We start from the raw sequence: 24,604 nt of genomic DNA on the forward strand, positions 1-24,604 counted from the left end.
TTCCAGGGAACTCATGATAAGCTATCATATTCTGTATAGGAGGTCAGAAATCAGCAATTTGGCCAAACAGAGGCCGTTAAGTATATTGCATTGGGTAGACAAGAGCGCTAGCACGGTTTAGCGATCAATGTTGCTTTCCCACACCTTCGCCCTGGGACAAACGCCATCACGTGTCGTGAGTCACTGACATTTCCCTCGCGTCCCCCTGCCAGTTCCCCAGAGTCGCAAGCTGCGCTGCTTTGGATACACGTCTAGCCCTCGATCCGAGCAATGCTCGACGACGAATATGTAGAAACATCAGACGCAGAAGAGCGAGAGCAACTTGCTGCGCAAGACCCTACGTACTTACCCAGGATATTTGGAGTCCAGGCATCTCCATTCGTCAAGCCGAATACGCGTTCCGATGCTATCGGGTGTAGTCCCTCCATAGGAGGATCCCCCGAGGACAAGAAGCCTTTGAAGAAACGGAGAAAGGCGCGTACCAGATTCTACACATGCGCGTCACTCGTCTGATTGTGCCGCTACAGCTCAATCCCGAGGAGTTGTCTGTACCAACCATCGAATGCGTCCGTCCGGAGTCCACCCTGCGCACTTACTCTCGCAAAGATAGAGGAGTACCGGGACAATACGAGAAGACACGCGAGCTCAGTCATCCCAGCTCTCAGGCGTCAGGCTCTGTCATACGCACGCCTTCTCGCGGCCCATCACCTGACGTGCTACTCAGCGCACCGCCAGAAACGGACGAAGGAGTCGGATCGTATGACACTACCGATGATCCACTGGACGCATTTTGCGATGATAAGGAGGACGCTCGTCTACGCGATCATGGCACCTCCTCTCGGCCTACTTCTCCTCCCGCAAGTACCAGTACTCTGGACCTTGCTGCCCCAGACCTCGATGACTGGGACTCTCCCCTCCAATCATCTCCGCCTCGCCCTGTACCTACGGACAGTATCAATCGTCCCATCCCTTCTCGATCTCCCTCATTGGACCCTTTGCGTCTGACCTCGGCTGAACCAGTCAACCACGCCGCTGCTCCTTACTCCCCGCCTAACCCTGAAGCAGAGACAATAGATGCAGCGATACAAGAGCTGCCATCATCTGCGCTGCCATCCTCGCCGCTTTCCCAGCTATCTAATTCACCGCGCAGCTCTGCATCGCGTGCCTCCTCTCGAAGCCGTTCCCCTAGTCAAAACCGAGGATCTGTGGAGATCGACCTCTCCGTGGACGCGGCGGATTCCGGTGAAGGACAGGCCCCACGTTGGACGTTTCGGAAGCGTCAACCTATCCAAAAACGTCCGGTGACGATCCTGGACGGTCGATATGCGAAGCAAATGAAAGCTGCTGATCCGGATGCCTATGTCCCCCCCAGATATACTCGCGGGCGATCAAGATCTCGGGAGCGCGTGGGGAGCGGCAATGGGGCCGACGACAGCCAGGACAAGGAATGGCAAGAAGGGGAGACGCAGGAGGGTCAGGAGGAGGGCGACGGAGAGGGGTTTGATGACTACGTCGACGTCGTGAGGGACCGGACGAGACGGGGGAGACGCTCCGCGAGCAGAGCCCGTAGTGGTGATCGACTCGAAAACGAACATGCGGATCAGCAACCCAGCAACGCCAAGAAATGGTACCCCAAAGCATTCGACGAGATGAGCGATGATGATGTGGATGGGGCTCAATCCCGAGGGCGAACCCAGAAATCGCAATCCGATTCTCAAGTGGTCGAGCCGATACGGCGGAAAAAGTCCAATGCATTTCCCATGCGTCTACCAATTACCACAAACTCGTCGCGGAAAACCGTATCTCCCAGGTCTAGGAAACGACGAGAGGTACGTCATTTTGCTGTTTGGTCAATGTCGATTGCTTAATTCGCTATCGAAGACATCATCTAGAGCTCGATCTAGGACTGCGACCAAACCTGCACATCCTCCTCATGTCTCACATGATCACATGGAAACATTCGATGTCGACGTCAATGACCCGCATCATACAGTCGACGATGATATGCCCTGGGAAATAGTCACAGATGCTGATCGGCTGGCTGCAACCCCGCCGCCCAGCACGCCACCGGACTTCCAAGCTGCGGCCTTGCCAACCGTTGATGCCCGGTCCATACCGAACAGTGTGGACTCTCCTGTTCCAGCATCTCCGGGTGGGGACTCCAACTCTGATTCTCCGCAACAGTCCCCCGTTCGCGGCACCGCTTCAAGCTCAGGCTCGGAAGATGGAGTCGAGTTGGATCCGAAGCAACAGAAAATCTTGAAAAAGATGGGGCCGGTGGTTCTGTGGAAGCGTATGGTCTTGGAGGACAAATCTAGGCCAAAGAATCTTCGCAAGATTCGTGACAAACATCGGGATGAATCTGGACCTTTACAGCCTGGCCAGTCCAGGGTCCGCCCTACTGTGGCGAATGCCGACCGCGAAGTTCGCGGGGATACGGAGAGCGAAGACGACGAACGCTCTTCTGGCGAAGTCTCCCCTCGCTTACGATCAACTCCGGGGCCGGTATCGTCTCCACGAATGTCGGGAGGCCACAAGAGGCTCACCCGCACCAGGGCGCCGTCGCCCAGTCCGCGGACGGAAGTCATTGATCTCCCAAACGATGACTCGGAGTCATCGGAAGAAGGCGGCATAAGCGATGTGGTGGCTGATGTCGACGACGAACTCGTGGCTACGTTCAACGACCCTCGGGCGTGGCAGGAGAGCGGTTCGCGTGGTCGTGTCAACGAAGGAAGCTTGATTGACTACATGTTGACAAGAACTTTGACTGGGAAGCGCTCTCGGCGGATCTCCAAAGCGAGATCCCATTCGAAGCGCAGACGTGATCCTGGATCGCACGGCCATGCTAGAAGGAGCTATCCTCTCGATATCGTCGTCGGTGGAGCACGAAGTAGCGGTGGCACGCATCAAACACGTCTGCCGTTTAGGACAGCGGGCGGGAGGGACCGACTCGCTGATCGACAATCTTCGTCTCGGCCTCTTTCCGTGGAGCCTGAGGAGGGAGACACAGACGGGAGCGTTGCCGGTTCCACGGATGCTCCAAACGTCCATAAAGCGGTTCTTGCAGAAACCCAGCAAAAGCGGAAGAAGAAGAATCGTGGACATCGTCAGATGCATCTTCACGTTCAGAAGTCAGATGGACGCCCGCTTATAGGACTTCGCCGACGACCGGATGCTGTTACCATTGATCTTGAAGACGAGTCGTTCCACATAGCGCTCGCACCCTTGCAGCGAGAGGAGGCTCGTGCTAGGGCCCGGAGACCCGCGCAATCGCTCGGGCGAGACGGTATGAATGTCAGAAACCAACACGCCGCGGCAGTTGATCATGACGATAATCACGCTGCGCCTCATCGTCGCTCATCGTCTCCAGAGAGGTCGTTCGGTGGTACGACTACCATCAGCTTAGACTTCGGGATCAAGCTCTTTCGCCCCGGGCTCCGCTTCAGCAGACGTTTCTATCTCGGTAGGGAGGGCCTGTACAGCTTGGTTGCAGCCTTGGGTGGACAGGAGGAAAAGGACGCAGTGGTGCTTCCTAGTGACGTCAATATCGTTCCTTCTTCAAGTGCAGAACTCTGCACCTGGTTCTCTAGCTACTGCACCGCCTTACTGGCCAACGTGAACGACGCTACCCAGGATGAGGACGACGTCCTCGATAGGAGGCTCCATGAAGTTGCCCGATACGTTTCGAATTTCCTCAGCACGGACGCGAGCGTGAATGCTAGCGAGGCCAAGGCGAGTGTCGTGCATGAAGCAATTCAGCTGGTGGCTGCACTTGATCGTAGCATCCCTGGGACGCTTAGCTACGACCACCATATAGCAGGACGTTATCTCTCTATCCACTGGTTCGCTGTGGAAGTAACTGCAAGACTAAGCTGGAAGCATGGAGCTGGCAACGACGCTGCGATTGCAGAAGGCCCTTTTGGTTCACTTCTCAGTCTTATCTGTTCATTGTGTAGACGGCTGCAAGAATGCGGTGTGCAACGCTCGGTGGACGCCCTGGCGAAGGTGGATAAGGACCTTGACCATCCTTCTCCGCAGGTCCGCGGAGCGGAACTGTGGATCTGCCTATTCCATTTATCGATCGCTTGCCGGGATCGCCTCCCTGGTTTGAGCAACACCTCAGACCACCCGCTCTTCGATATCCTGCGCCAACCTCAGAGCTGCCCACTACTCCAGTCGGACCTAGAGGCCAGTGAGACGCTCTGGAGAAGCATCTTCAGCCTTAGTGCTTTATCCCAATTCTCAGCCCATGGAATGGCCAGGTCAGATCCCTCTATGCCACCGTCTTGGGACGTTGTACTTTTAGCACTCAAGCAAATTCGCCTCACGCACGAGGCCGCTGATGAAGGACTCAGTCGAGCCGCCCTGCGAAAAAGGGACGAATACGTGCGCTTAGTAGTGTTTAGGTGCTTTCTCCTATGCAAGACGTGGAAATGGAGTTTACACGGCGCAGTTCCTGTCATCACGCATCTCATGGAGATCTTCAAGAGCCGTCGATTCTGTAACCTTCAAGGTGAACGCTCCGACTTCCCAGTCTTCATACGAGAGCACAATATCAAGATGCTTTTCGAATATGACCAACACGACACTGCCTTCTCGTGCTTCCTGAAGCTTATATTTCGCGCAGCGCAAGACTTCAAAAGCGATAAAGTGTCGGGGGCACCTTCAGCGAAGCTCAGAAAGGTGTTGTCCCTCGTTATACCAGTCGGATCTGTTCCCTTCACGAAGTCCAACCCACCGCTTCAACGAGACTTGTCCATGCTTTTCAATCGTATATGCACAGTCTTCCTGGGCATCCTCCTAGAACCCTCCCCCGTTTTCATACACCATAGGTTTGGACTCGCGCAAGGATATGCCGATTTTCGACACGCTGATTTTGCTACTCGGCATGCATGCATTCGAGGCGCCATGTACTTCACAATCCTATTCCGACATTTGAATCTCCCATTGAACCAACCCATGGCTTGGGCGAAGGACATGGCCCATATTCTTCTCGAAGAGTACAGGACGTCGCCTGTGGTTCATGCACCAAAACTCGCCGCCAACCACGAGAAGGATCGAATAGCGACGCTCATTCAGATATTGTTGATGTCACTACAGAAGGCTGTGGAGGTATGCACGATGGACCCCAATGAAAACAAGGTCGTGTATCCTGATCCTGCCCTTCTGGACGGACGTGAGTTCGAGTTCACCTCACGCTCATCCTGTTTTCGGCGTCTCTGACTGTATTGTAGCTTGGATATCCGAGACACTGAATCCAACGGTGGGATTGGTCGACTTGCGGTCGACAGGTTACGCAGTCCGGAGTCTGGTCCAGGCATTCCTCGATGCCCGTTCTGCTTATATGCCTAAACCACGTAGGCCGAGGAAGACGCATCACAGTGAAGACAGTCAAGAGTATGATGACTTCGAACTGGACCTGAATGATCCAGCACTTCTTGTTGCACTGGGAGAAGCCCCTGCTGAGCGCTCCGACGCCGTCATAAAGGAGGCACGCCTTTGCCAGGTGCGTGGCGTTGCCCAGACTCAGAAATTCCTTTACTGAATATGCACGAAGATCATCGATAGTCACATTATGACACCGATATTTCGCTTTGTCTGCAAACATGTTCTCGACCCCAACGAAAACCTGTGGACGCTGGAACAATTCCGCAACGATGCTGATCATTGGGTAGACTGCTGGGTTGGCTGTGCCAACGTTCTAGTGCAGAACGGGCTGAAAGTTAGTACTAGTCGGTTGACATGCGGTCGGCTCGCTGATATAATCTAGGACTGGTCGCGGTTTTATGAATACGGATCGGGATCCTGGGACCAAATCATGGACACTGCGAAGCGAAGACGTGTTAGCCTGCGATTCATGTACACGCTATTGCGATTGGATCCTCAAGCGTATACAGTACGTGAGATGGCGAGTTTCTGCGGGCAGCGCCGCTGAATGAACCCGTATAGAAGGATACGACACGTTTCATGCAAGTGATGGCAGAATCCTTGGTGACGGCCACGGTGTCCTTTGAGCATAAATATGTTGCTCTGTTACTTTCCATTGACGACCTTGAGCATCCCCTGTTACGAGGGTTGTCGGTGACACGCGCGAATGGTCAGGAAGACTTCGACTTCACGGTACCGCAGTTCCTCGCGACACGGTGTATGATCCTCGAATGTAAGTGCAAAACGTTGGCGCACTTCCTGTTTCTTACCTTCCACAAGGCATGTTCAAGAATCTCGAGGCGAATCTGCCACGGCAGATATCTGCAGACGTGCGGCTTGCTCGTCACAACCAGGAGTATATGAACATCGTGGCTGCAGCGCTTTCGACGATGAAGGACATTGAAACGGTTCGTTCGAAGATGATTCTCGGCAGTAACGAGCGTACTGATGTAACTCCCAGTCCCTCCCCCCAGAGGACACCCTCGTTAAAGAGAGCTACGGCAGATTTCGCCACAGCATCATGGAGTCACTGACACGTCATCCTGCGGTTGCTGCTGCGCCGCGGCTCAGACCGATAATCGAATCATTCCGCATTTCATAGCATGATTTATACCATCGACATCCACAATGTACATCAGGCACTTTGTACTTCTACACTCATCATCATGGCTTCGCAATGTGGGGGCGTTATCTCATGTGGGGTATGTTCGGTCCCGAACTCATCTTGCACGAACACGAATCTGGCATGGTATTTTGATCGCAATGATACAGTAGCACGGTAGAGTTGCTTCAAATCTGGCAGTCAAATGCCCAAGCAGATCCTGGCAGGGAAATTGAACAGGTACGGCAACGCATAGTAATGAGACGCCCCGGCTAGATTTCCCCCTCTTCGGGTGTCTCCTCACGAGCGGGCTGCGAAGTCTTCCCATTCGTTTCAGGGATAGGAGACGACTTGTCATATCTCGCTCGCTATGCAGACCGGTTAGTTGATTCGGTCTGTCCGAGAATAGCTCGCGTACCTTATCGACACGGTCATCATGACGATCGTCGTAGTCACGTTTAGTCGACCCCTCGCGGTCCCTGTACCCGAGGCTTACGCTCCTTTCCCTCTCTTCTCGTCCATGTTCGCTTGTCGGCTTCGGGTTGTCTCTCTCACGGACGTACGGATCATCGCTCCTCCTGTCCCTATCCTTGTCTCGTCTCCGATCTCTGTCTCTCTCTTCGCGTTCGCTCTCATACTTGCTCCTCGAGCTCTTGTAGTAGTCCTTACTGTCCCGCGCATAATCTCTGTAGTCCTTGTAATCCTTTTCGCGGTGGTCCCGATCGCCACGAGAATATTCCCGATCCTTGTAGTAGTCTCGGCTGGTAGAGGTTCGGTGGCGGTCGTAATCGTCATGATAACTGTGGCGGTGGTGATCCCGTTCCGAGCGGTAGTCGTCCTTTTCACGATGGGGCTCCTTACGCTTACGACTCGTGGTAGAACCGCCGTCATCGGACGCTTCGCGCAGCCGCTCCTGTAAAACGTAATGGTTGGATCACGTAAGATTGACGCGAACAGATGGGGCGTTTACCTTCTGCCTCTTGATGAACTTGGCGAAAGCAGCTCGCCTGCCATCGTCCTCTAGCGCCTTGAACTCGGGAAGATCTTGCATCAATGGGATAGCCTGTTATGTGAGAGGGGCACGATTGAGCAGATGCCAACACGTTAGAAAGCCCACGCACGTCTTCGTAGGACATATTTACGTCCAGCGGCTCCGGCAATTTCTTGAGCGCATATCGCAGATCGTCTTGCATGTGCCTCTGCTTCCTCTCTGCTCGCTTGCGCTCTTCGTCTTGTTTCTTCTGAGCGTCCGCAAGTTTCTTTGAAGGGTGCGATCAGCATGAGAACACATGCACGCAAAGGCGACTCCTTACTGTCCGAAAGATCTCTGTGATATCCGCGCTGGTCAGTTTCCTGACCTCTTGATCCCCCGTAGCCTCCACAGCGGCTTTGAACTCCTCTTCCGTCGTCTCAGGTTTCACTTCGAACACCTCAACCTCTCCCTTCTCCTTGTCCGCCCCGTCAGCCTTGTCGCCCTTGCGTTCTGCTGCTTTGCGAAGCGCGGCGTCAACGGTCGCAATCTTGGCGTCCAGCTTCTGGTCCATGTCATCGACGATATCCCAGAAGAGCTCGAGGGGGTTCGAGCCAGGGTTGCCGAGAATGTTCAGGTACCTGTCGTCATCTTTGATGGAGGGATAGATTTGCTTCCACTTGGTACGTGCCTTTAAGATGCCTGACTGAACGAGCTCGGCGAGGAGGGCCTATGCATAGACAGCCCATCGTTAACAACACTACTACGCGGCAAGAAAGAGGAAGGTTGCGCACCTTGAATCCCTCCCGTGCCTTCCGCTCCTTCCTGGTCTTCTCGAGCTGCTGCTTGCGCATCTGCTCCTCGAACTCCCTCTCGCGCACTCGGCTGTAGTCTTCGAACGCAAGCAGTATATCAAGCGTGGGGAGGTTCGCCAGATCCGGGTTCGACTTCCACTCCTCCGAGTTGATGAGCATCTGGTGGGCTTGGCGCCAGCGCGTGAGGACGTCCACGTCGAGCTGCTTGAAGAGCGCCACAACGGTGGAGATGGCACGAGAGCGCGCGGCGCGCTGCTCCTGCATCTCACGTTGCTTCAGCTCCCCGATGTACTCCTCGAAGATAAGCTTGCGCTCTTCGGCGATCTTGGCCTGCTGCCAGATGGGGTGATTCGCGAACAGGCGATCAGCAGTGGCAAAGGTGGAGTAGTGGTGTACGTTCGGGTTGCCTTTCAGCATGTTACGGAGGGCGGGGCGGAGCTTGGCGAGACGGGCTTCGCGCTCTTCCTGCTCCTTAGCCTTCAAGCCATCGACGTACTATGAGGAAAAGTGGTCATTGGTATGATTTTTTTCCAACGTCAGAGCCTCGAGAATGCGCACCTTCTGCCAGCAATTCTTTTTCTCAGCCAGTGTATTCAGCGCTTTGTACAGCGGATCGGTAATAATAGTGCGCATCGTCATGTCCCAGGTCCAGCTCGCGTCCACGCCCGCCTTCCTGAGCAGATGCGTGAACGCCTTCTCACCTTCCTCGAGAGTGGCGAAGCCGTTGTGGGGTATAACGGGGTCTTCCGGGAGGTTGGGGCGCGCGGGGAGGGCGCCGGTCGTAGCGGTGGAGATGGGCAGCCCATTTTGGGTCGGCAGGGCCACGGAGAGATCCATGCCTGGCACAAGGGCGCCTGCTTGCCCGATGGGAGTGAAGCCGGCAGGCGCGGGAAGCATGCCAGGTGCGCCGCTAAGTGCCGCATGAGGTGAGTACGTGTTTGGGTAGGCCCTACAGTGAACGAGCGTACGAAGGCGCTGGAGTAGGAGTGGCCGATTTCTCCTTCTCGACTTTTTCCAGGAGCAGCAGGAGTTCCTCCGGCATATCCCATTTTGACTCCTTCGTCTCAGTCTATCGTCGGTGAAGTAGCGTAAGTTATCAAGTCTCATAGAGCGGTAAGTAACACACGTTGTAGTAGTACTTCCTCCCGCCAGAGAAGTACTCTTTCCATTTGGTGTTGTTGAGCGCTTTCTCGAAGGGAGTCTTCAAGTCTGCATACGTGGTGTCATGCAGAGCACACGGTTAGCAAAATGACGGACGCACCGTCAGGCTTCTCCCATACACTCTCCCTAGTGGTGGTGTTGAACCAGTAGGTCCGGCCTTCCGGATTGCGATGTTCGGTCTATTCCACTATGAGCATGATTTTCTGCAGATTGCGCAGCTCATCTGCGCACCCAAACATTCATCTCGGGAGTACTACGGCTCCGTGCTGTGGCGAAGCTCCAGACGAATAGATATCAGAGAGACGAGCCAGCACACCGGTGTAGACGGAGGTGAAGGACGTCGGGAGTCAAGACCTGCAAGCGCCCATAGCGAAGAGTCCCTTCGCGCCACCGAGCACAATCTCTGCAATTGCAACTTGCAAGTGCACCAAGCGGCACTCTCTGCCAGGTCACAGCGGATGAAACCGAAGTCTAGAATGCGTGCATTATATGAAGCTAACATGTGTAATACTATGGTGATGGCTGCTGAATGGCTGGAATCTCAATATCCCCGATCCTCAACCTCGTATACGTCTGCTTATGAGTGACCGTCTTCCGGTAGCCCTTCCTCTTCTTGAATTTGACAATGACCTCCATCTGGCCCTTCGTGTGTTCCACGACGGTCGCGTCAAGATTCACGGCGCCTCCGGGTATGACAGGGTTCCCCCGCAGAGTGTAGTCGCGTGAGCCCAACTCATGGATGTCGGAAAGGCGGAGTTTGTCGCCGACGCGGACGTCTTTTAGCCTGGGGACTGTGAGGAGGTCTCTTGGGCTCAGGAGGTACTTTCGGCCGGCGACGGAGGCCACGACGTATTGTGACGGCTGGTCGCGTATGAGCGCGAGCGCGCGTTGCGTGTTCTGGTCCAGCGCAGCGGAGCTATGGGCTGTTCGTATGCCGGTCGCACATATCCGCGACAGCGTGTTCACGCCTGCACACCTCGTCAGCGTGTCGAATCACATAGGACGGCCGTGGTATTTACCTCTTAACATGCTCATGGTGGGTGGCAGAGGACGGGATGAAGTACCGACGCACGTGCTCGCCTCATCGTGAGAAAGTTGGGCAGGTCCAGGTGCGAGGTACTGGAGAGGCGCAGCCTCGGAGGCAGTAGCAGCGACGATAATGGAGTACTTCATCGCGTCGTTCTCCTCAAGGGTCTTGACGAGCTGAGCGACGGTGGAACGCTTCTGGCCGACGGCGACGTAGACACAGTAGAGCTTCTGTGACTCATCCGCGCCGTCGTTCCAGCGCTTCTGGTTGAGAATGGTGTCGATGGCGACGGCAGTCTTGCCGGTCTGACGGTCACCGATGATCAGCTCACGCTGACCACGACCAATGGGCACCATGGCGTCGATGGGCTTGATACCAGTCATCATGGGCTGGTTCACCGAGCGACGAGGGAGAATGCCGGGCGCCTTGAGCGAGGCACGGCTACGCTGGGTGGCCTCAATGGGGCCCTTGCCGTCGATGGGGTTGCCGAGGGCGTCAACGACACGACCGAGGAGAGCAGGGCCGACGGGGACGTCGACGATCTGGCCGGTACGCTTGACGGTGTCGCCCTCCTTGATGAGACGATCGTTACCGAAGATGGAGACACCGACGTTGTCGGCTTCCAAGTTCAAGCACATGCCACGGACACCGGAGGAGAATTCCACCATCTCCTCGGCTATAGAATAGATCAGTACCTGGCGTCATGATAAGTACCGGGGAAGGCACACCCTGGACGTTCTTCAAGCCCCAAACGCGCGCGATACCGTCACCGACGCCTGAAGAAATGGCGTCATCAGCTTCGACCTCGGTGGTAATTCCAATCCCAACATACTGAGGACACGGCCAGTCTCCTCGACATTTCCGCCTATTGAAGTGCCGGCAATGCGGGACTCAAGGATGGAAGAAACCTCCGAAGCGGCTGTGACGTATCATAGTTGCGAGGTCACGAAACACAACGACAAGGATGCCAAGAGGAGAAGAAAATCAACAGCACGCGTCAGTTGCGGTATGTGGACCCGAGGAGGTGACTACGTACCGGCTTTCGCGGTAGCGTATGAGCGGAAGACGGCCGGGGCGACGCGGACAGCGCTCTGTTTTCCGGCGTAAAACGTGAGCAAATGGGCCAAAAATTGGGTCCCAGCGTCGACGGACCTTTTGGGAGGCGGCCAGCGCGGCTGCGCGCGCCGAATTGTTGAGGGCGAGTCTGTGCATGGAGGACGACGGGGGGAGCGATGAGGAAAGAAACTGTCGGATGCGCCCGGGCCATTCTTCTCTGGCTGTGCCATGGGCGAGTGGTTCCGTGACAATGGCAAGCACGGTAAGCATCTTTGCCCGCCGATAGGGTGTCGGTTAGCTGATTGCTTGTACAGCTCTCATCGTCTACGACGATCTGTCCAAGCAGGCCGTTGCTTACCGTCAGATGTCCCTCCTCCTCCGTCGTCCTCCCGGTCGTGAGGCCTACCCCGGTGACGTCTTCTACCTCCACTCTCGTCTCCTCGAGCGTGCCGCGAAGATGAACGACAAGTTCGGTGGTGGATCCCTCACTGCGTTGCCCATCATCGAGACGCAGGGTGGTGATGTGTCCGCCTACATTCCGACCAACGTCATTTCCATCACGGACGGTCAGATCTTCTTGGAGGCTGAGCTCTTCTTCCGTGGTGTCCGTCCCGCTATCAACGTCGGTCTCTCTGTGTCTCGTGTCGGCTCCGCTGCCCAGACGTACGTACCATGGTTACCTTTCCCGAGGGCACCCCACTGATGCGATCCCCGCTTTCAGCAAGATCATGAAGAAGTTCGCCGGTTCGCTGAAGCTCTACCTTGCGCAATACCGTGAGGTCGCCGCCTTCGCGCAGTTCGGTTCCGATCTCGACGCGTCGACCCGCTTCCTGCTCTCCCGTGGTGCTCGTCTCACCGAGCTCCTCAAGCAGGGTCAGTACCAGCCCATGGCGATGGAGGTCCAGGTCCCCATCATCTACGCCGGTGTGAACGGTCTGCTCGATTCCATCCCCGTCGACAAGATCACCACATGGGAAGCCGAGTTCCGCTCGCATCTGGCCAGCGCGCAGAGTGCGCTGCTTGAGGAGATCGCGAAGGGCAACATCACCCCCGAGCTCGAGGGCAAGATCAAGAAGGTCGTGGAGGACCACGTCTCGTCGTTCACTTCGTAGATCGTGTCCTTTCCATAGCATCTAGATAGCGATTCGCGGTGTTGGCTGCTGTTTGTTGGACGGCGTGGACGACCAAAATACGAATAATATTGCGAGTCTTTTCTGGTAACCAAATGAGAGTTGGCGTCGTGCAGACCGCTCGACAGCATAGAAATCCTGCGACGAATTCAATATAATGGAGGTATTAACCCACCGAGGTATCGCTTGATCAATTTGAAGCACAGTCGTGATATTTACTGTGTTGAACGTCTGTGAAGCAGTCGATAGATAGGAAGTTGAACCCGCCGAGCGGATCAAACGTCGATGGGTTCAACTTGGAAGTTTGCTCCATACAATCCATGCAAACGAAACTCAGAGAGAGGTCGACATGGCATTGAATGATATGATGTTCGATGTTTAATCTTGTCCGCGTCTTGGTATGATCACTACATAAGAAATATCCAAAATTTCCCGAACTTTTTTTTGGGTTATTTGTACACTATCGACGGCGGGTCTGGGAGGGAACGATGGAAGGAGTGTGGGTTACCGAGAACGCTGAAGCGCCTCGGGGGGGAGCAAGTGAAGACGTGGTTACAGCGTGCACTCTGTACCCCGCCGTCACTTACTCCGCTACATGAAGGAGTGTGTATGTCGCAATAACGAACGAGAGTGCGCAGAAGGGGTATCGCGTCCAAGCCGGGAACAGTGCCCATGAAGGGCGGGTATAAGGGGCCCGACGACTCCAAGCATCGAAGAGTGGCAGAGGAGCCGGGGTATCGGGGTATCGGGGCCCGGGGGTGGCAGCCGTGGGTCAGGCGGGTGCGTCGCGTGTCTCCGAGGGACGAGGTGGGAGACAGAGGCGAAGGTCTGGAGGTCGAGGCGTCTTCCTGCGCGAAGAGCGTCGAGAAATCCAGAGGTGGAAGGCGTACGGCGCTCGCGGATGCTCCCGGAGGAGAACCCTTGAGGGCGTACGAGAGCCGATGAAGTGGGCGGACCAGGCCCCGGCGAGGCATCCTGCGAAGGCCGAGGCGAAGCTCGGCCGGGGGGGCAGGCGCGGGCATGTCGAAGGGTATATAGCGAGGTCGACAGCCAGAGAGGGCCAAGAGGCCAGAAGGTGCCCCGAAGGGCGGACGCGTCGGGCTATTGAGCCAGAGAGGTCCAGGTGCGATCGCAACAGCGACGCGAGAAGAAGCCGCTCTCGGTGACCTGTGGAGGCAGGGCGAGGGGAAAAAGCGCGGACCAGGGGAAGCTGGAGGTGGCGCTGAAAACCGAAGTTGAGCAGACCCGTCGTCGAAGTGTACTTTTTCCAGAGAAATCCAAAATCCGAGACGATGATGAGATGAGGAATCCGGGACCGTAGAGAAATGAGACCTGGCGAAACTGGGGCTGGCCTGGAAGTATGGAGGCGATGGAGTGCTGAAAAAGACATTTGGAACATTGGGGGGGCAGGCGATGGTCATTTCTGGAGAAAGACGAAGGTAAGCCTCGCGCTCGGGGAACGAGGTCGATAAAAGCTACTGACCTGATCCTGCCATGCACATCATCTCTAGAACCAGCGCATGCGAATGGGATAAAGCTTGTTCAGAAGCTCGCGCATGGGGTAGCACTTGCGGCCGCCGGGGCGACGAACAGCGCCGTGACGCTTCAGCTTTGACGGGCGAGCGTCCAGGACGATGTCTTGATCGTAGTTGACCACGTAATCTTCCTCGTCATGGACCTCTTCGTGGCGGATGTTGCCTACCCTGCGAAGGCCTTGCTCAGAGCGCGGCCCGAACCGGGCGGTCAGGTTCGTTGGAACGGCCTCCGGGACGATGACGGGGTCGACCATGGAAAGGGGCGCCTCAGCAAAGGTGGGACGCTCCTCGTCGAAGGCAGGGAAGGGCGTCAGGTCGGGGAACTTGGTGGAGACAGACTCCAAGAGGGAGTCCAGGATAGAGTTGTTCAGGTCGGCGTTGCGGACGGCGGAGTCGACAGAGTAGATGGAAGCCGAGTCGCAAGACGGCGATTCCTGGAAGGAGGTAGCAGGCGAGTCCTCCTCGTTGTGCGGCAGCTCGTCGAAGATCGGGGAAGGGGATTCCTCAGAGAGCGCAGGTGACTCCTCGATGATAGCAGCCAGACATTCCGCGGACAAAGTAGAGGACGAGTCGACGATGAAGGCGGACGACCGGTTCGCGACATGCTTCTTCTTAAAGATCGCGGCCCCTACCTGGCTCGAGATCTTGACGTTGCTGACGAGCTGAACCTGGGAGCCGCCCTTGTTGTTGCTGAGGAAGTCGTTCCAACAATCAGACGTAGGCATTTCGGAGCGTTCCAGAGAGGTAACAGAGGCAGAGAGAGTCACAGAGGTACGATCAGCTTTCGCCGAGCGGACGGGGAACACGAAACCAACAACCATAGACTTTCTGGTGTAGGACATGGTGAGGTTTGGAGAGATGGTGGAAGCTGGATAAGCTTGGTTTGAAGTGGTAGCTGGTAAAGATCGAGGTTAAACAAAGTTTATGCATTTCGTCCAGTGCGGCGCGGCCTTTATAGCCCACAGAGGGCGGAAGGCGGAAGGGATCGTGTTTGCAGGTTGTAGACAGCGGAAGGCGGGTTAGTGGGCGGATGCTTGGTGGAACGGCGTAGGGCTAGTGGACAAACCAGAAGAGAAATATTCCGGCGGCGTGCTGGCCTTAGCTGGTTCATCCTGCACGACGACCGACTCGATCTCGAAGGCCGAACTCGCCGGTATGCGTGCGGGATGATGAAAGTCGCGGAGAAGCTAACGCACCGGTCGTCGATCGACGCGATCCACCTCCCCGGCGATTCCCCGCGCGTCCATGAACCATGTGCCACGCGTTTGACTTCAACTCGCGCGTGGATTGCAACAGTTCATTACTCTGTCGTCTTGAGTGGCCGTGCTGCCCCCATCGACGTCTCGGAACGACCGCTGGATATCTCGTGATACCGGATTTGCTAGCATATTATAGGGAACGATTAGCCAGATAGGCAGACATTGTCGTGAGCGGACACTAAGACGCCGACATGGTCTCTCAACCTGCTGTCAAGAACGCCCTATAAAGTAGAAAACGTCTCCGGTCATGCGGTATTTTCCAAATTCATTATGATGGTGTTCGAGCTATGTATTGAGTAGGGGATATGCAGGTGGTGGGAAAACATGTTGCATGAACCGCCATCCTCTACCGGAGGCATTAGTCGCTGTATGTGTACTTTCACGCGAACGGCGATATATCTTAAAGGTAGGCCCGTGCCGACCTGCGCGCCATCTAATACAAAGTGTAAGCTTCTCGAGCGCAACATGATCGACAACCGGGGTAAAGCTCACTTCGATGACTTTCCACCCGCCCGTCAGCTCATCCTCGATGTCTTCCTCCACCCTCGTGATAACCGCCGCGTAATGACATTGTTCCACCTTGTCCTCGGCACCAACGACAATCTCACCCGTCTTCGCATTCCGGAAGGTCATCACTTCCTGCGTTGCGAACGTTACGACCCACACCGGGACCAGTTCCGCTTGTGCAGTAGCGGACTCGAGAAGTTTGCCAGCCGTCACGTCAACTTGGCGGATATCCAGAACCTTGGAGTCCGAGATGAGCCCTTGACGGAGGTAGTGTTCCATAGTTGCCCAGAGAACATTGTAGGTCTGGGGGTGGACTCAGAACCAGGATATATTTGGGCTCGGGGAAGTCGCTACTCACTGCCTCAGAACACCACTTCTGCAAGCTCTCTCTATCCGCGCTAAGGTACGCATCCACCACTTCCGGGATGATATACTCCCTCAACTCCTTCTCGAATACGTCCATAGTCCACGTCGAGTCCATCGCCTTCATCATCCGTATCACCTGCGCGGTCTCGTTCTCCTCGAACCAGCCCCCGATCGTCTGCGTGATTCCCCGCACACTGGTCACGAACGGGTTCTCCGACTCGTCGAACTGCTGCTTCAGCTCGCCCAGTTTGATGAGCAGTGGGTTCGTCTCCTTCAGACGTTGCCATTTTTCTTGCCGTGGAGAATCTTTGTGCAAGACGAGGGAGGATCCGGCTTCCGGGTTCGCTTTCACGCGTTCCCGGCCCTTGGAGATGGCGTCTATGCCAGCCTTCGCCAATCGCATTTGTCTCCGCTTTCTGCGAGCTTCCTTCTCCTCGAACCCTGCGTGCTTCGCGGAGCCACTGTCGTCAAGAGCATCGACGATAGTGTCAGAGAAGACCTTATACGCGGCGGTGTTGCGTATCGGTTCGGTAGTCTTTTCGATGGTGGAAGAGACAGCTGTCGACGCTCGAGAAATCTACCAGGAAGCAACCTGAACAACATATGCTTCGTATACGTGATGGTGCTTACCGCGCGCATGAGCTCCGACTCTTCCATGGACCTCAACGCTTCGCCGACCGCGTCTCCAACCTTTACACCAGCCTTCCGGAGTTCCTCAGCAGCAGCCCGTAGCCGAGGGTTCTCCTTGATGCTGGACGTCAACTAAAATGACGCATTTAGCCCTCCGTCCGGGTGTCTATTCGGGCAAGCGTACCCTCGCCCGTTCGTACATCTCCCTTGCGCGCTTCATCGCCTCCGAGTCCTGGAGCTTGTCCACGTCTCCCTGCAGTTGCTTGACATTTTCCTGCAGTTCACGATTCTTCTTCAGCTCGTCCTTGAGGACGTCGACGAACGTCTGGAAGGGTGACTTGGGCAACTCGTCCTGCCGACGTGATGACGAGTGGAATGCCGCTCTGTGCGCTGCCGACAAGGGAGACAGCATCCTTGACCGGGGAGTCAGCGCGTATCGTTGCGCAAGAGCCAGTCGTGCCCGAGCATTGGTGCGAACGGCGCTCTGGAGGTGACGGGGCAGCATCGAGAGTGACTTGCTATGCGGGCTGCAGAGTTCCCGACCAGCGGCGGCTGAAGGAGACACGGGTGGCGGTGCAGGCCATGGCCGAATATTTTGGGCACGTGAGGACCTCGGAGCTCGTGCACGGGCAACTCCACCTGAGAGCTCACTCAGCGGGCGACGATATATAATATATCCAGCATTTGTTGCCATTCTCACATCGCATACTTACTGCTTCGGATTCTGTACTACATCTATCTCTCGCGCAACCGGAGCTACAACAGCGGTTCCGTGACAAAGCCTGATTTATGCTGCATCGCCTCGCGCTTCGGCCTGGCACTACTTTAACTCTTGCAGCGTTCGCCTCTCTTGCAACCCGCTCTCTCGCAGTCTCATCCGTATCCCATACTCATATCAGAAGAATGTCATCCGATGTTCCAGCCCCAGGGTCTAAGGTCAAGTCAGACAGCGAGTGGCAGGCCGTCCTATCGCCGGAGCAGGTGTGCTTTATCGAGTCGTTGCGAGGATTCATGTTGACGACGCGATCTGGGTTACAGTTTCGCATCCTGCGCCAGAAGGGCACCGAGATTGCAGGAACTGGCCAGTATAACAAGCATTACGAGCCTGGAGTATACACTTGCGCGGGATGCGGCACCCCGCTTTACAAGAGCGCGACCAAGTTCGACAGTGGATGCGGATGGCCTGCGTTCTACGATGGTTCGTAGTGCGTCGTCCTTAACACACTGTGCTCAACTCTTATGTCAATATCATTTACAGCCATCCCTGGAGCTGTGACCAGGCACGTCGATAGCTCGTTTGGCATGCAACGCATCGAGATTACGTGCACGGCATGCGGCGGCCACCTTGGGCACGTCTTCAAGGGCGAGCGTTTCCCCACCCCGAGTGAGCATCTCGCACCAGCCTGTGGCTACTCTACCGAACTCACAGCTCACCATCATAGCCGACGAACGGCACTGCGTTAACTCTGTGTCGCTCAACTTCCATGAGGAAGACAAGGCAACGGGAAAGGCTTGAAAGATCGTCTAGGAGTGGGGTGTAAGATACGTGTGTGGCGCTAGCGGTTGGGAATGGATTCTATTACAACTCGTATTGCAAGTAGGCAAACACAAGGTACTTTGAAGGCGGGATACCGATGGCGCGGGTGTTAAACCTGATGTTCGATGTCGTCAATGTTGGCCAGCGAGAAAATAGCGGCTACGGACGACTGCTGCTGGAGATTGACTTGAAGATGTTGAAGATCTTCGGTGAATATGGTAGGAGGATCCTTCCGTTATGAGAGCCAATTGTTACTGATCTATATATACCTGGAGCCTCACGAAGGAATGCAGGGGAGACATATTGGTCGTTTCTGACCGGGAGACTCTACGAGCTGGCGCGAAGCGAAGATGCGCAGCTCGGCGCTTTCTCAGCCAACTTCCTACAAGCACTCGCTGACGACGGTGAATCCCAAACTTCCGGGGTTGCGCCCACGATGCTAACCTCGCACTCTACAGCCTACGCAAGGGTGCACAGACCATGGGAGTCAATGGATAAGCATCTGGGAGCCATGATTTGTTCCGAGGATCTCATGCTACCCGCCGCTGCCGTGATTCGTCGTATTGCAGATACTCGTGAGTGACTTTGCTACAAAGGGTCGCGCCAGCTTTATATAGTGGCTCTTAGCTGCAACCCGAGTACGGGTCCCTTGGAGTCAACTTGGCGACTACCTAGGACATGCACTCGAACATGGTGACGATTATCAACTTTTGATAGTGATGGAAATCATAGATGCACTATCAGGATTCGGTGAGTAACCTTCAATGAGGAGACACATAACACTCAGATTTCCTCGGAGTTGAAACTGCAAGTGCCATTCCCGCGACGGTGGTCGGTATATTGGGCAAACGTTCGAGTTCGGAATCCAGGGGTCAAGATGTCAATCCGACTCTCAGTATTTTATCATGGTTGAAGAGGTTGGCCCTTCATGGTCAGTTTGTGCGGCCAGATGTACTCCATTACTCAGGAAGGGAGCCACAGATACGACACACTGCAAGGTTACATGGGACGTGATATTCTCCGATATCAATAGATGGCTTCAGTCAAAGAATCCCGCCGTGATTTGGTCCAGTTGTGAGCTGATAGCAATGATCGTAGGCGATGGTGAGCTGCTCATCATGCGTACCTTTCGACCGGGAATCTGACTGCCGATCAGTGACTCTTCGGTCCAAACATTCGGGCAAATGGAAAATGATCAAAGAGGCCGTTGAAAAAATAGTAGCGGGAGGCGACCAGCGACTTGCCCAATATGCTTTTGACGTCTTTCATGATCACGGTCAGTAATCCATAAACGTTGGGGATGGTAGTATCTTACTCTTTACATAGAGGATGACGCAACTCGACATTCCTACACCGTGCTCAGGGGAGGATGACCAACAAGAGGGCCGTCCGGAAACATAAAGGAGCTAGTAATTATGTCATTCGTTACGCTTCATCTTTTACATTGTACTTGGGTGATCGCCATTACGGTTAAACTGATTATGTCATTATATGAGAGACTCCAAGTAATCAATATTAATCGATAATGGGTGTGTTGCCAAAAGACATCATACTGCGGGTGTCGGATTAGACGACTCGCCCTTTTGCCTTGATATCGTGCAAACGAATGTCGCGCCACATGAGGACGGCACCAACTGCACCAACAAGGACGACAGTGGCAGCAATGCACATCTGCTTTTGGGCAACACCATACGCATGGTTGATGGCGTCGCGCTCCGGTGAGCCGAATGGATACGACAGCTGCGTGACGATGCTGGCATAGATAGAATCCGTAAGGTTCTTTTCGCTAGCGGGAAGAGCGTCGCGTAGCGCCTTAGGGAATGTGTTGGTCCAGATCGCGCCAGATACCGAAGAGCCGATTGCACCACCGACGTCGGAGGCGAGCGTGAGGAGTGCGAGGGATACGGCATACGTGCTGTGACTAGCAGAGTCCGCGGCCATGACGGCGATCTCCTCGCATATCACGAGCGTTCCGCCTGCGAAGGCAATGAAGATTTGGCACATGACGACATAGCCAATGCGCACGTCTGGCTGACGGAAGTGGATCATCAGACCGGCACCCAAGATGTTGAGCGGAACCGCCGCAAGCGCAATGTGCTTGAAACGGCCGGTACGGCGGATAACGCTGTGATGGAGGTTAATACATGTACCCCTGCGCAGGCATCGAAGAGGATACTCACTATCCGACGACAACGGACCAGAAGCAGGAGCCGATGCTGTACGTGTTGCTCACATAGCCGGCATCCTTGACGCTAAGGCCCCAAACAACTTGAAGGTAGGAATAGAAGTAGCCATCCCAACAGCTGTGAGAACGCGATGTCAGAGCTGACGGTGTTGATACGGGAATATGTACGCACTAGAAGCCGAAAAAGAGTATACCTGCAAGGAGGCAGGCCCCAGCGACCGTCCTGTCCTTGAGGAGATCGAAAGGTATGAACGACTTCGGGGACCAATACCTCTCATAGATGGCGAACGCAATGATGCAGAGGCCACCGACGACAATCATAGCGATGATGTTGCCGCTCTGCCACTTGTTCGCCTGGGAGGTTGCGAGACTGAAGGGTAGTAGGAAGAGCGACCACCCGGCGCAAATGAGAATCATGCCGAAGACTACGATAGCAATCAGATCACATTATCAGGATCTGTTATGTCGCACTTACCATCCCACTCGATACAGAAGTGCTTGATCGATTCGGTCAGGGTTCTCTTCGTTTGTTCGCGCTTCAAGATACCGAGCTTGATGGCCTTGCGCTGGTGCCACAGAAGGAGACTGGCGATGGGCATCGCGATGGCCGGCGTGATGATAGAGAACGCGCCAAATGACCACTGCCAGGAACTGTGATCCAGAAACCTCTGCGCGATGGCCGGTCCAGCAAACGTGGTAGCGATGTACGGAGTCGAAGCAAATCCCCACATGAGACCTCGATTCTTGAGTTTGGACGTGTCGGCGATGAAGATATCGAGGACGCCGTTCATGCCGTTCATGCCGACCCAGTAGAAGACTTGAGCAGCCGCGTAAGTCTCTACGTTCTTGCAGGCCGCCATCATAATCAGACCTGTGGCGCATCATTAGTATATACCGCGTGTCGTACATGTAGACACCTGCCGATGGTAGCGATCACGGTCATCACAAGGAAGCCTTCCGCGCGACCCCACACGTCGAGCATCTTGGCGATGGGAAGCCGAGTGACACCTCCGACGATGGACGACACGATGGAAGTTGTAGCGACCAGAGGATGAGATGCGAACGAACTCGTCACGTATGCCGTAAGATTGTTGTTCGTCTGCTGTTGCAGAGAGTTGACGAAGTAGACGAGGAAAATACTGAGGCCAACGGTCAGGTCAAGAACGACCAAGGGCGTCAGTGGACAGGACTTACCAGCCATACGCGGTTATGATCGCGTTGTTGCTCCATACGGCCGTAATCGCCTCGACCTTTTTGAGGCCATCCTGAGCTTCCTCGCTGACGACGGACTGGGCCTCCGCGTCCTTCTCGTTGACGATGGACTTCTCGTCATCAGAGCGGTCGTAGACTTTTGGGTCCTTGTTCTCGTCGTGAAATTGACTAGACATGACAGAGAGCGGGAAAAGTGGGGACGAAGGGTTCGTTCACAAAGCGAAGCACCTCGGAAGCGACCTTTTATTCGTTTTGTGTTGTCCCTGGAGCGACCCGAGGAAAAACGAAGATACTTGGCAGTGGAGTATTCGCGCCATCTCCGATGAGCGGACTGCACCACGTTCCGGATCTCATTGCTCCTCTTGAGTACCGCGTCGGAACGCGGCTTGCATATGGCTTGGCGATGCCTCGAACCGCGAGTTCGGGGCCTGGAGGTGGTATAGGGTTTAAGAAGCGCCAGGAACGCCACCAGTTGCTTTTTTCGGAGCCCGAGCGAATGGCTTTTGATGAGTGAGGGCTCTAGGGAGCTTCGCCATTGGACCGCGTTGGAAAGGGAAGCGATTATCTGATAGAACAAGGCTTTAGGATCCTTATCAGATAAAAAGTCCGATGCGTAATCTGATTAGATCACAGGGGCATCCATGGGGCTATGCCTGACGCGCCGCTCTGGCATATAAGCTCCTCCCAGCCTGAAACACGAAAAAAACGATTAACCGCGCGCCGCGTCGCGGAATTGTTCAGATACCTACCGGGTTTATCATAGCTCTTGTTTACCGCAATGGTGTTGGTAATGCAAGAAAGTTGAACGCAGCACCGTAGGTGATGAATGAACCTGCCCGTATTCACTGTGAATGGCAAAGTAACGGTCGTTGCGCCTTCAGGCCAACGCCGAAGGTAATGGCGATCGGTGCCTCGGAGATCGAAGGACGGCGGATGCGGCGGGGAAGGCGCCGCCAGAGGATAGGTTGTGGCGAGCTACCTTGGTGTGCATGCCCTGCCCGTCAGCTGGAGCTTGTTTCGTATATCACAAGGTTATTCGGTGGCAGCATTGGATTGCTGAGGGTATCAAGCACTCCCGAAAAATACCATGGCCGGTCCGATTGATCCAGGGGCGCACTGCGCATCGCAGTACTTTTTGGAGCATGAACTGGACACGCAAGGAGCCGTTCATGAGAAAGAACTACGAACGTGTCAATATTCGTCCAATGCAACCAGTGCCGAAATGTATGCATTGGTGGAGTCCGAGATGGTCTCTTCTTCATATGGGCTAGCGGATCAGGAAGCGAAGATCCGTGATGAGGCGTGGCGCGAAAGAAACATGAACCAGCTTCTAGGCGTTCGGCAAGGCTGAGTAAAGTTTCGGTGCGTACTCCAAAGTTGTCGCGCCCGGTCGTGGCACATGACAGAGCAGTCGCTGTCACCATGCGCCTGTGATCGACATGCCGAGCGAGGAGTGTGGTGGTACATCCCAGAATCCAGTGGATTTGCTCGCGACATCTCCCCGAACCCCGAACCCCGTGGGCATGTGCCCCATTGCACCGGAATCGAAGACTGATACAAGCCCCATTGCGCCAGGTTCATTGAGCCACGAAATGTGTATGCGAGAGAACTTTGTACGCGGCGGGCGTTCTCGCGACGAGCTGGTGTTCTTCATCGCTACACTCAGGAGGCCCGTTTTACAGAGACAGAAGCCGTACGTCCCTATTCCTGGAATCTCCCATCTACTGAGCCTTGCCAACCCGATATGGCCTTCACGCGGCTTGCTCGTGCTTCGACTTTGTATACTTTTGCCGGCCGCCGGCAGCGGCCGCAACGGTCCACGATGGACATATCGTAGGCGACTCGCTTTGTCTCCGGAATCGGCGACATGTCATCGATGCTGGGACGAGGTTTCCTCGTAGTCCTGTTGGGCTGACTGTCCTTGACTTGGTTCCGCCATCCCGGATGAAAGAGTTCTTTGATGCGAGCCGCAGAGCGCAGCTCTTAGTTGGGATCGTGCCGGTGCAGCTGTTGGAACCCGCCTTGCCTGACAATGGGGGACAGTGTAGCTTGGTTTTAGGGCGAAATCGGAAGGTTAAGCCAAGTTGCCGATATCGGTACCGCGACGGGAAAAGAGGATCGGACGGTCGAGACTAGCTGCTATCCCCAGCCCAATCAAGCATATAGGCACGGCCGTAGGCGTGATGAATGCCATTGGGTTGACCCCCGGTCCTGCGTACAAGATGCGTCCCCTACGAATTGAGCGCTCTCGCGGACGTGCATGAAGTAGGAAGCACGAAGATTCCCGAAGGCGATTCGCGTCAACATCTTGGGAACAAAGACCTCCTTGGATTCGAGGAGGAGGATGAAAGCGTAGGGCGGGGTGACCCGGGGTGCCCTAGTATGAGCATAGCGGACGCGGAGTTCCCGCCACAGTTGAGCGCTGTTTGGTTCTGTACAGGTTGTATGCACTCGGACCGAGTTGTGTATCGATTGAACGCCTGAAAGGACCGACTGGGAGACGACTAGCCCGTTTTCAGGGACGCGCGGAGGATCGATAACGTCAGAAAAGCTAAATGGCGTGCTCCTTGGTAACTCACCTGCTCGTGCCGGACATCCACACACATCCTATTTCAAGCTTGTAGAACGTTATGAGTCGGGTCCATGAACTCCTAGGCTACGTGTATCCTTCGACCACGAGCGTGT

The 24,604-nt window shown here is 55.2% G+C and overlaps 8 protein-coding genes across 8 annotated transcripts; 3 read left to right on the forward strand and 5 right to left on the reverse strand.

The window, feature by feature from the left end:
* Positions 1-494: 494 nt before the first annotated feature.
* Positions 495-6,587, forward strand: PUNSTDRAFT_145408 (uncharacterized protein; the record flags this gene model as incomplete). The annotated part of the gene is made up of 8 exons (XM_007386438.1): positions 495-1,829; positions 1,882-5,176; positions 5,235-5,506; positions 5,558-5,722; positions 5,771-5,896; positions 5,950-6,160; positions 6,208-6,335; positions 6,389-6,587. The coding sequence occupies 8 exons, from the start codon at positions 495-497 to the stop codon at positions 6,527-6,529; spliced, it is 5,673 nt and encodes a 1,890-aa protein (XP_007386500.1). The 3' UTR covers positions 6,530-6,587.
* A 32-nt stretch (positions 6,588-6,619) lies between these two features.
* On the reverse strand, positions 6,620-9,855 carry PUNSTDRAFT_54329 (uncharacterized protein). Its single transcript, XM_007386439.1, is given in 11 exon segments — positions 6,620-6,905; positions 6,922-7,442; positions 7,500-7,592; positions 7,651-7,788; positions 7,843-8,229; positions 8,294-8,809; positions 8,873-9,224; positions 9,283-9,383; positions 9,441-9,523; positions 9,576-9,654; positions 9,707-9,855. 11 exon segments carry the CDS (start codon positions 9,716-9,718, stop codon positions 6,884-6,886), a joined length of 2,304 nt encoding a protein of 767 aa, XP_007386501.1. The 5' UTR covers positions 9,719-9,855; the 3' UTR covers positions 6,620-6,883.
* Positions 9,856-9,929: 74 nt separating this feature from the next.
* On the reverse strand, positions 9,930-10,504 carry PUNSTDRAFT_90778 (uncharacterized protein; the record flags this gene model as incomplete). Its single annotated transcript, XM_007386440.1, has 2 exons — positions 9,930-10,443; positions 10,495-10,504. 2 exons carry the CDS (start codon positions 10,502-10,504, stop codon positions 9,986-9,988), a joined length of 468 nt encoding a protein of 155 aa, XP_007386502.1. The 3' UTR covers positions 9,930-9,985.
* A 78-nt stretch (positions 10,505-10,582) lies between these two features.
* Positions 10,583-11,617, reverse strand: PUNSTDRAFT_28211 (P-loop containing nucleoside triphosphate hydrolase protein; the record flags this gene model as incomplete). The annotated part of the gene is made up of 4 exons (XM_007386441.1): positions 10,583-11,178; positions 11,231-11,278; positions 11,335-11,421; positions 11,539-11,617. Coding segments are annotated over 4 exons (810 nt in total), but the record flags the coding sequence as incomplete, so codon positions are not given.
* Positions 11,618-11,786: 169 nt separating this feature from the next.
* Positions 11,787-12,670, forward strand: PUNSTDRAFT_136829 (uncharacterized protein; the record flags this gene model as incomplete). The annotated part of the gene is made up of 3 exons (XM_007386442.1): positions 11,787-11,820; positions 11,873-12,221; positions 12,280-12,670. 3 exons carry the CDS (start codon positions 11,787-11,789, stop codon positions 12,668-12,670), a joined length of 774 nt encoding a protein of 257 aa, XP_007386504.1.
* A 1,092-nt stretch (positions 12,671-13,762) lies between these two features.
* On the reverse strand, positions 13,763-17,543 carry PUNSTDRAFT_145410 (mitochondria import inner membrane translocase TIM44 subunit). The gene is made up of 6 exons (XM_007386443.1): positions 17,170-17,543; positions 16,986-17,117; positions 16,348-16,932; positions 15,975-16,292; positions 14,200-15,915; positions 13,763-14,127 (listed from the first exon to the last, which is right to left on the reverse strand). Exons 1-5 carry the CDS (start codon positions 17,488-17,490, stop codon positions 15,883-15,885), a joined length of 1,389 nt encoding a protein of 462 aa, XP_007386505.1. The 5' UTR covers positions 17,491-17,543; the 3' UTR covers positions 13,763-14,127; positions 14,200-15,882.
* Positions 17,544-17,888: 345 nt separating this feature from the next.
* Positions 17,889-18,501, forward strand: PUNSTDRAFT_136832 (methionine sulfoxide reductase B; the record flags this gene model as incomplete). Its single annotated transcript, XM_007386444.1, has 4 exons — positions 17,889-17,966; positions 18,024-18,183; positions 18,244-18,369; positions 18,428-18,501. 4 exons carry the CDS (start codon positions 17,889-17,891, stop codon positions 18,499-18,501), a joined length of 438 nt encoding a protein of 145 aa, XP_007386506.1.
* Positions 18,502-19,931: 1,430 nt separating this feature from the next.
* PUNSTDRAFT_106199 (MFS general substrate transporter) lies at positions 19,932-22,095 on the reverse strand (the record flags this gene model as incomplete). The annotated part of the gene is made up of 6 exons (XM_007386445.1): positions 19,932-20,647; positions 20,703-20,825; positions 20,880-21,132; positions 21,183-21,578; positions 21,623-21,846; positions 21,902-22,095. 6 exons carry the CDS (start codon positions 22,093-22,095, stop codon positions 20,089-20,091), a joined length of 1,749 nt encoding a protein of 582 aa, XP_007386507.1. The 3' UTR covers positions 19,932-20,088.
* Positions 22,096-24,604: the final 2,509 nt, after the last annotated feature.

Source organism: Punctularia strigosozonata, assembly GCF_000264995.1.
Source record: "Punctularia strigosozonata HHB-11173 SS5 unplaced genomic scaffold PUNSTscaffold_11, whole genome shotgun sequence".
Classification (NCBI taxonomy): domain Eukaryota; kingdom Fungi; phylum Basidiomycota; class Agaricomycetes; order Corticiales; family Punctulariaceae; genus Punctularia; species Punctularia strigosozonata.

Excerpts from the sequence above, each read along its gene's own strand:
- PUNSTDRAFT_54329 (XM_007386439.1), bottom strand. Across the intron at positions 9,384-9,440 it reads GGAGGAAGTACTACTACAAC|ACTGAGACGAAGGAGTCAAA; the intron begins GTGTGTTACTTA and ends CACCGACGATAG. Across the intron at positions 7,593-7,650 it reads TAAATATGTCCTACGAAGAC|GCTATCCCATTGATGCAAGA; the intron begins GTGCGTGGGCTT and ends CTCACATAACAG.
- PUNSTDRAFT_145410 (XM_007386443.1), bottom strand. The coding sequence starts at position 17,490 with ATGCTGCCCCGTCACCTCCAGAGCGCCGTTCGCACCAATGCTCGGGCA. Across the intron at positions 17,118-17,169 it reads AGATGTACGAACGGGCGAGG|TTGACGTCCAGCATCAAGGA; the intron begins GTACGCTTGCCC and ends GCGTCATTTTAG. Across the intron at positions 16,933-16,985 it reads AGTCGGAGCTCATGCGCGCG|ATTTCTCGAGCGTCGACAGC; the intron begins GTAAGCACCATC and ends GCTTCCTGGTAG.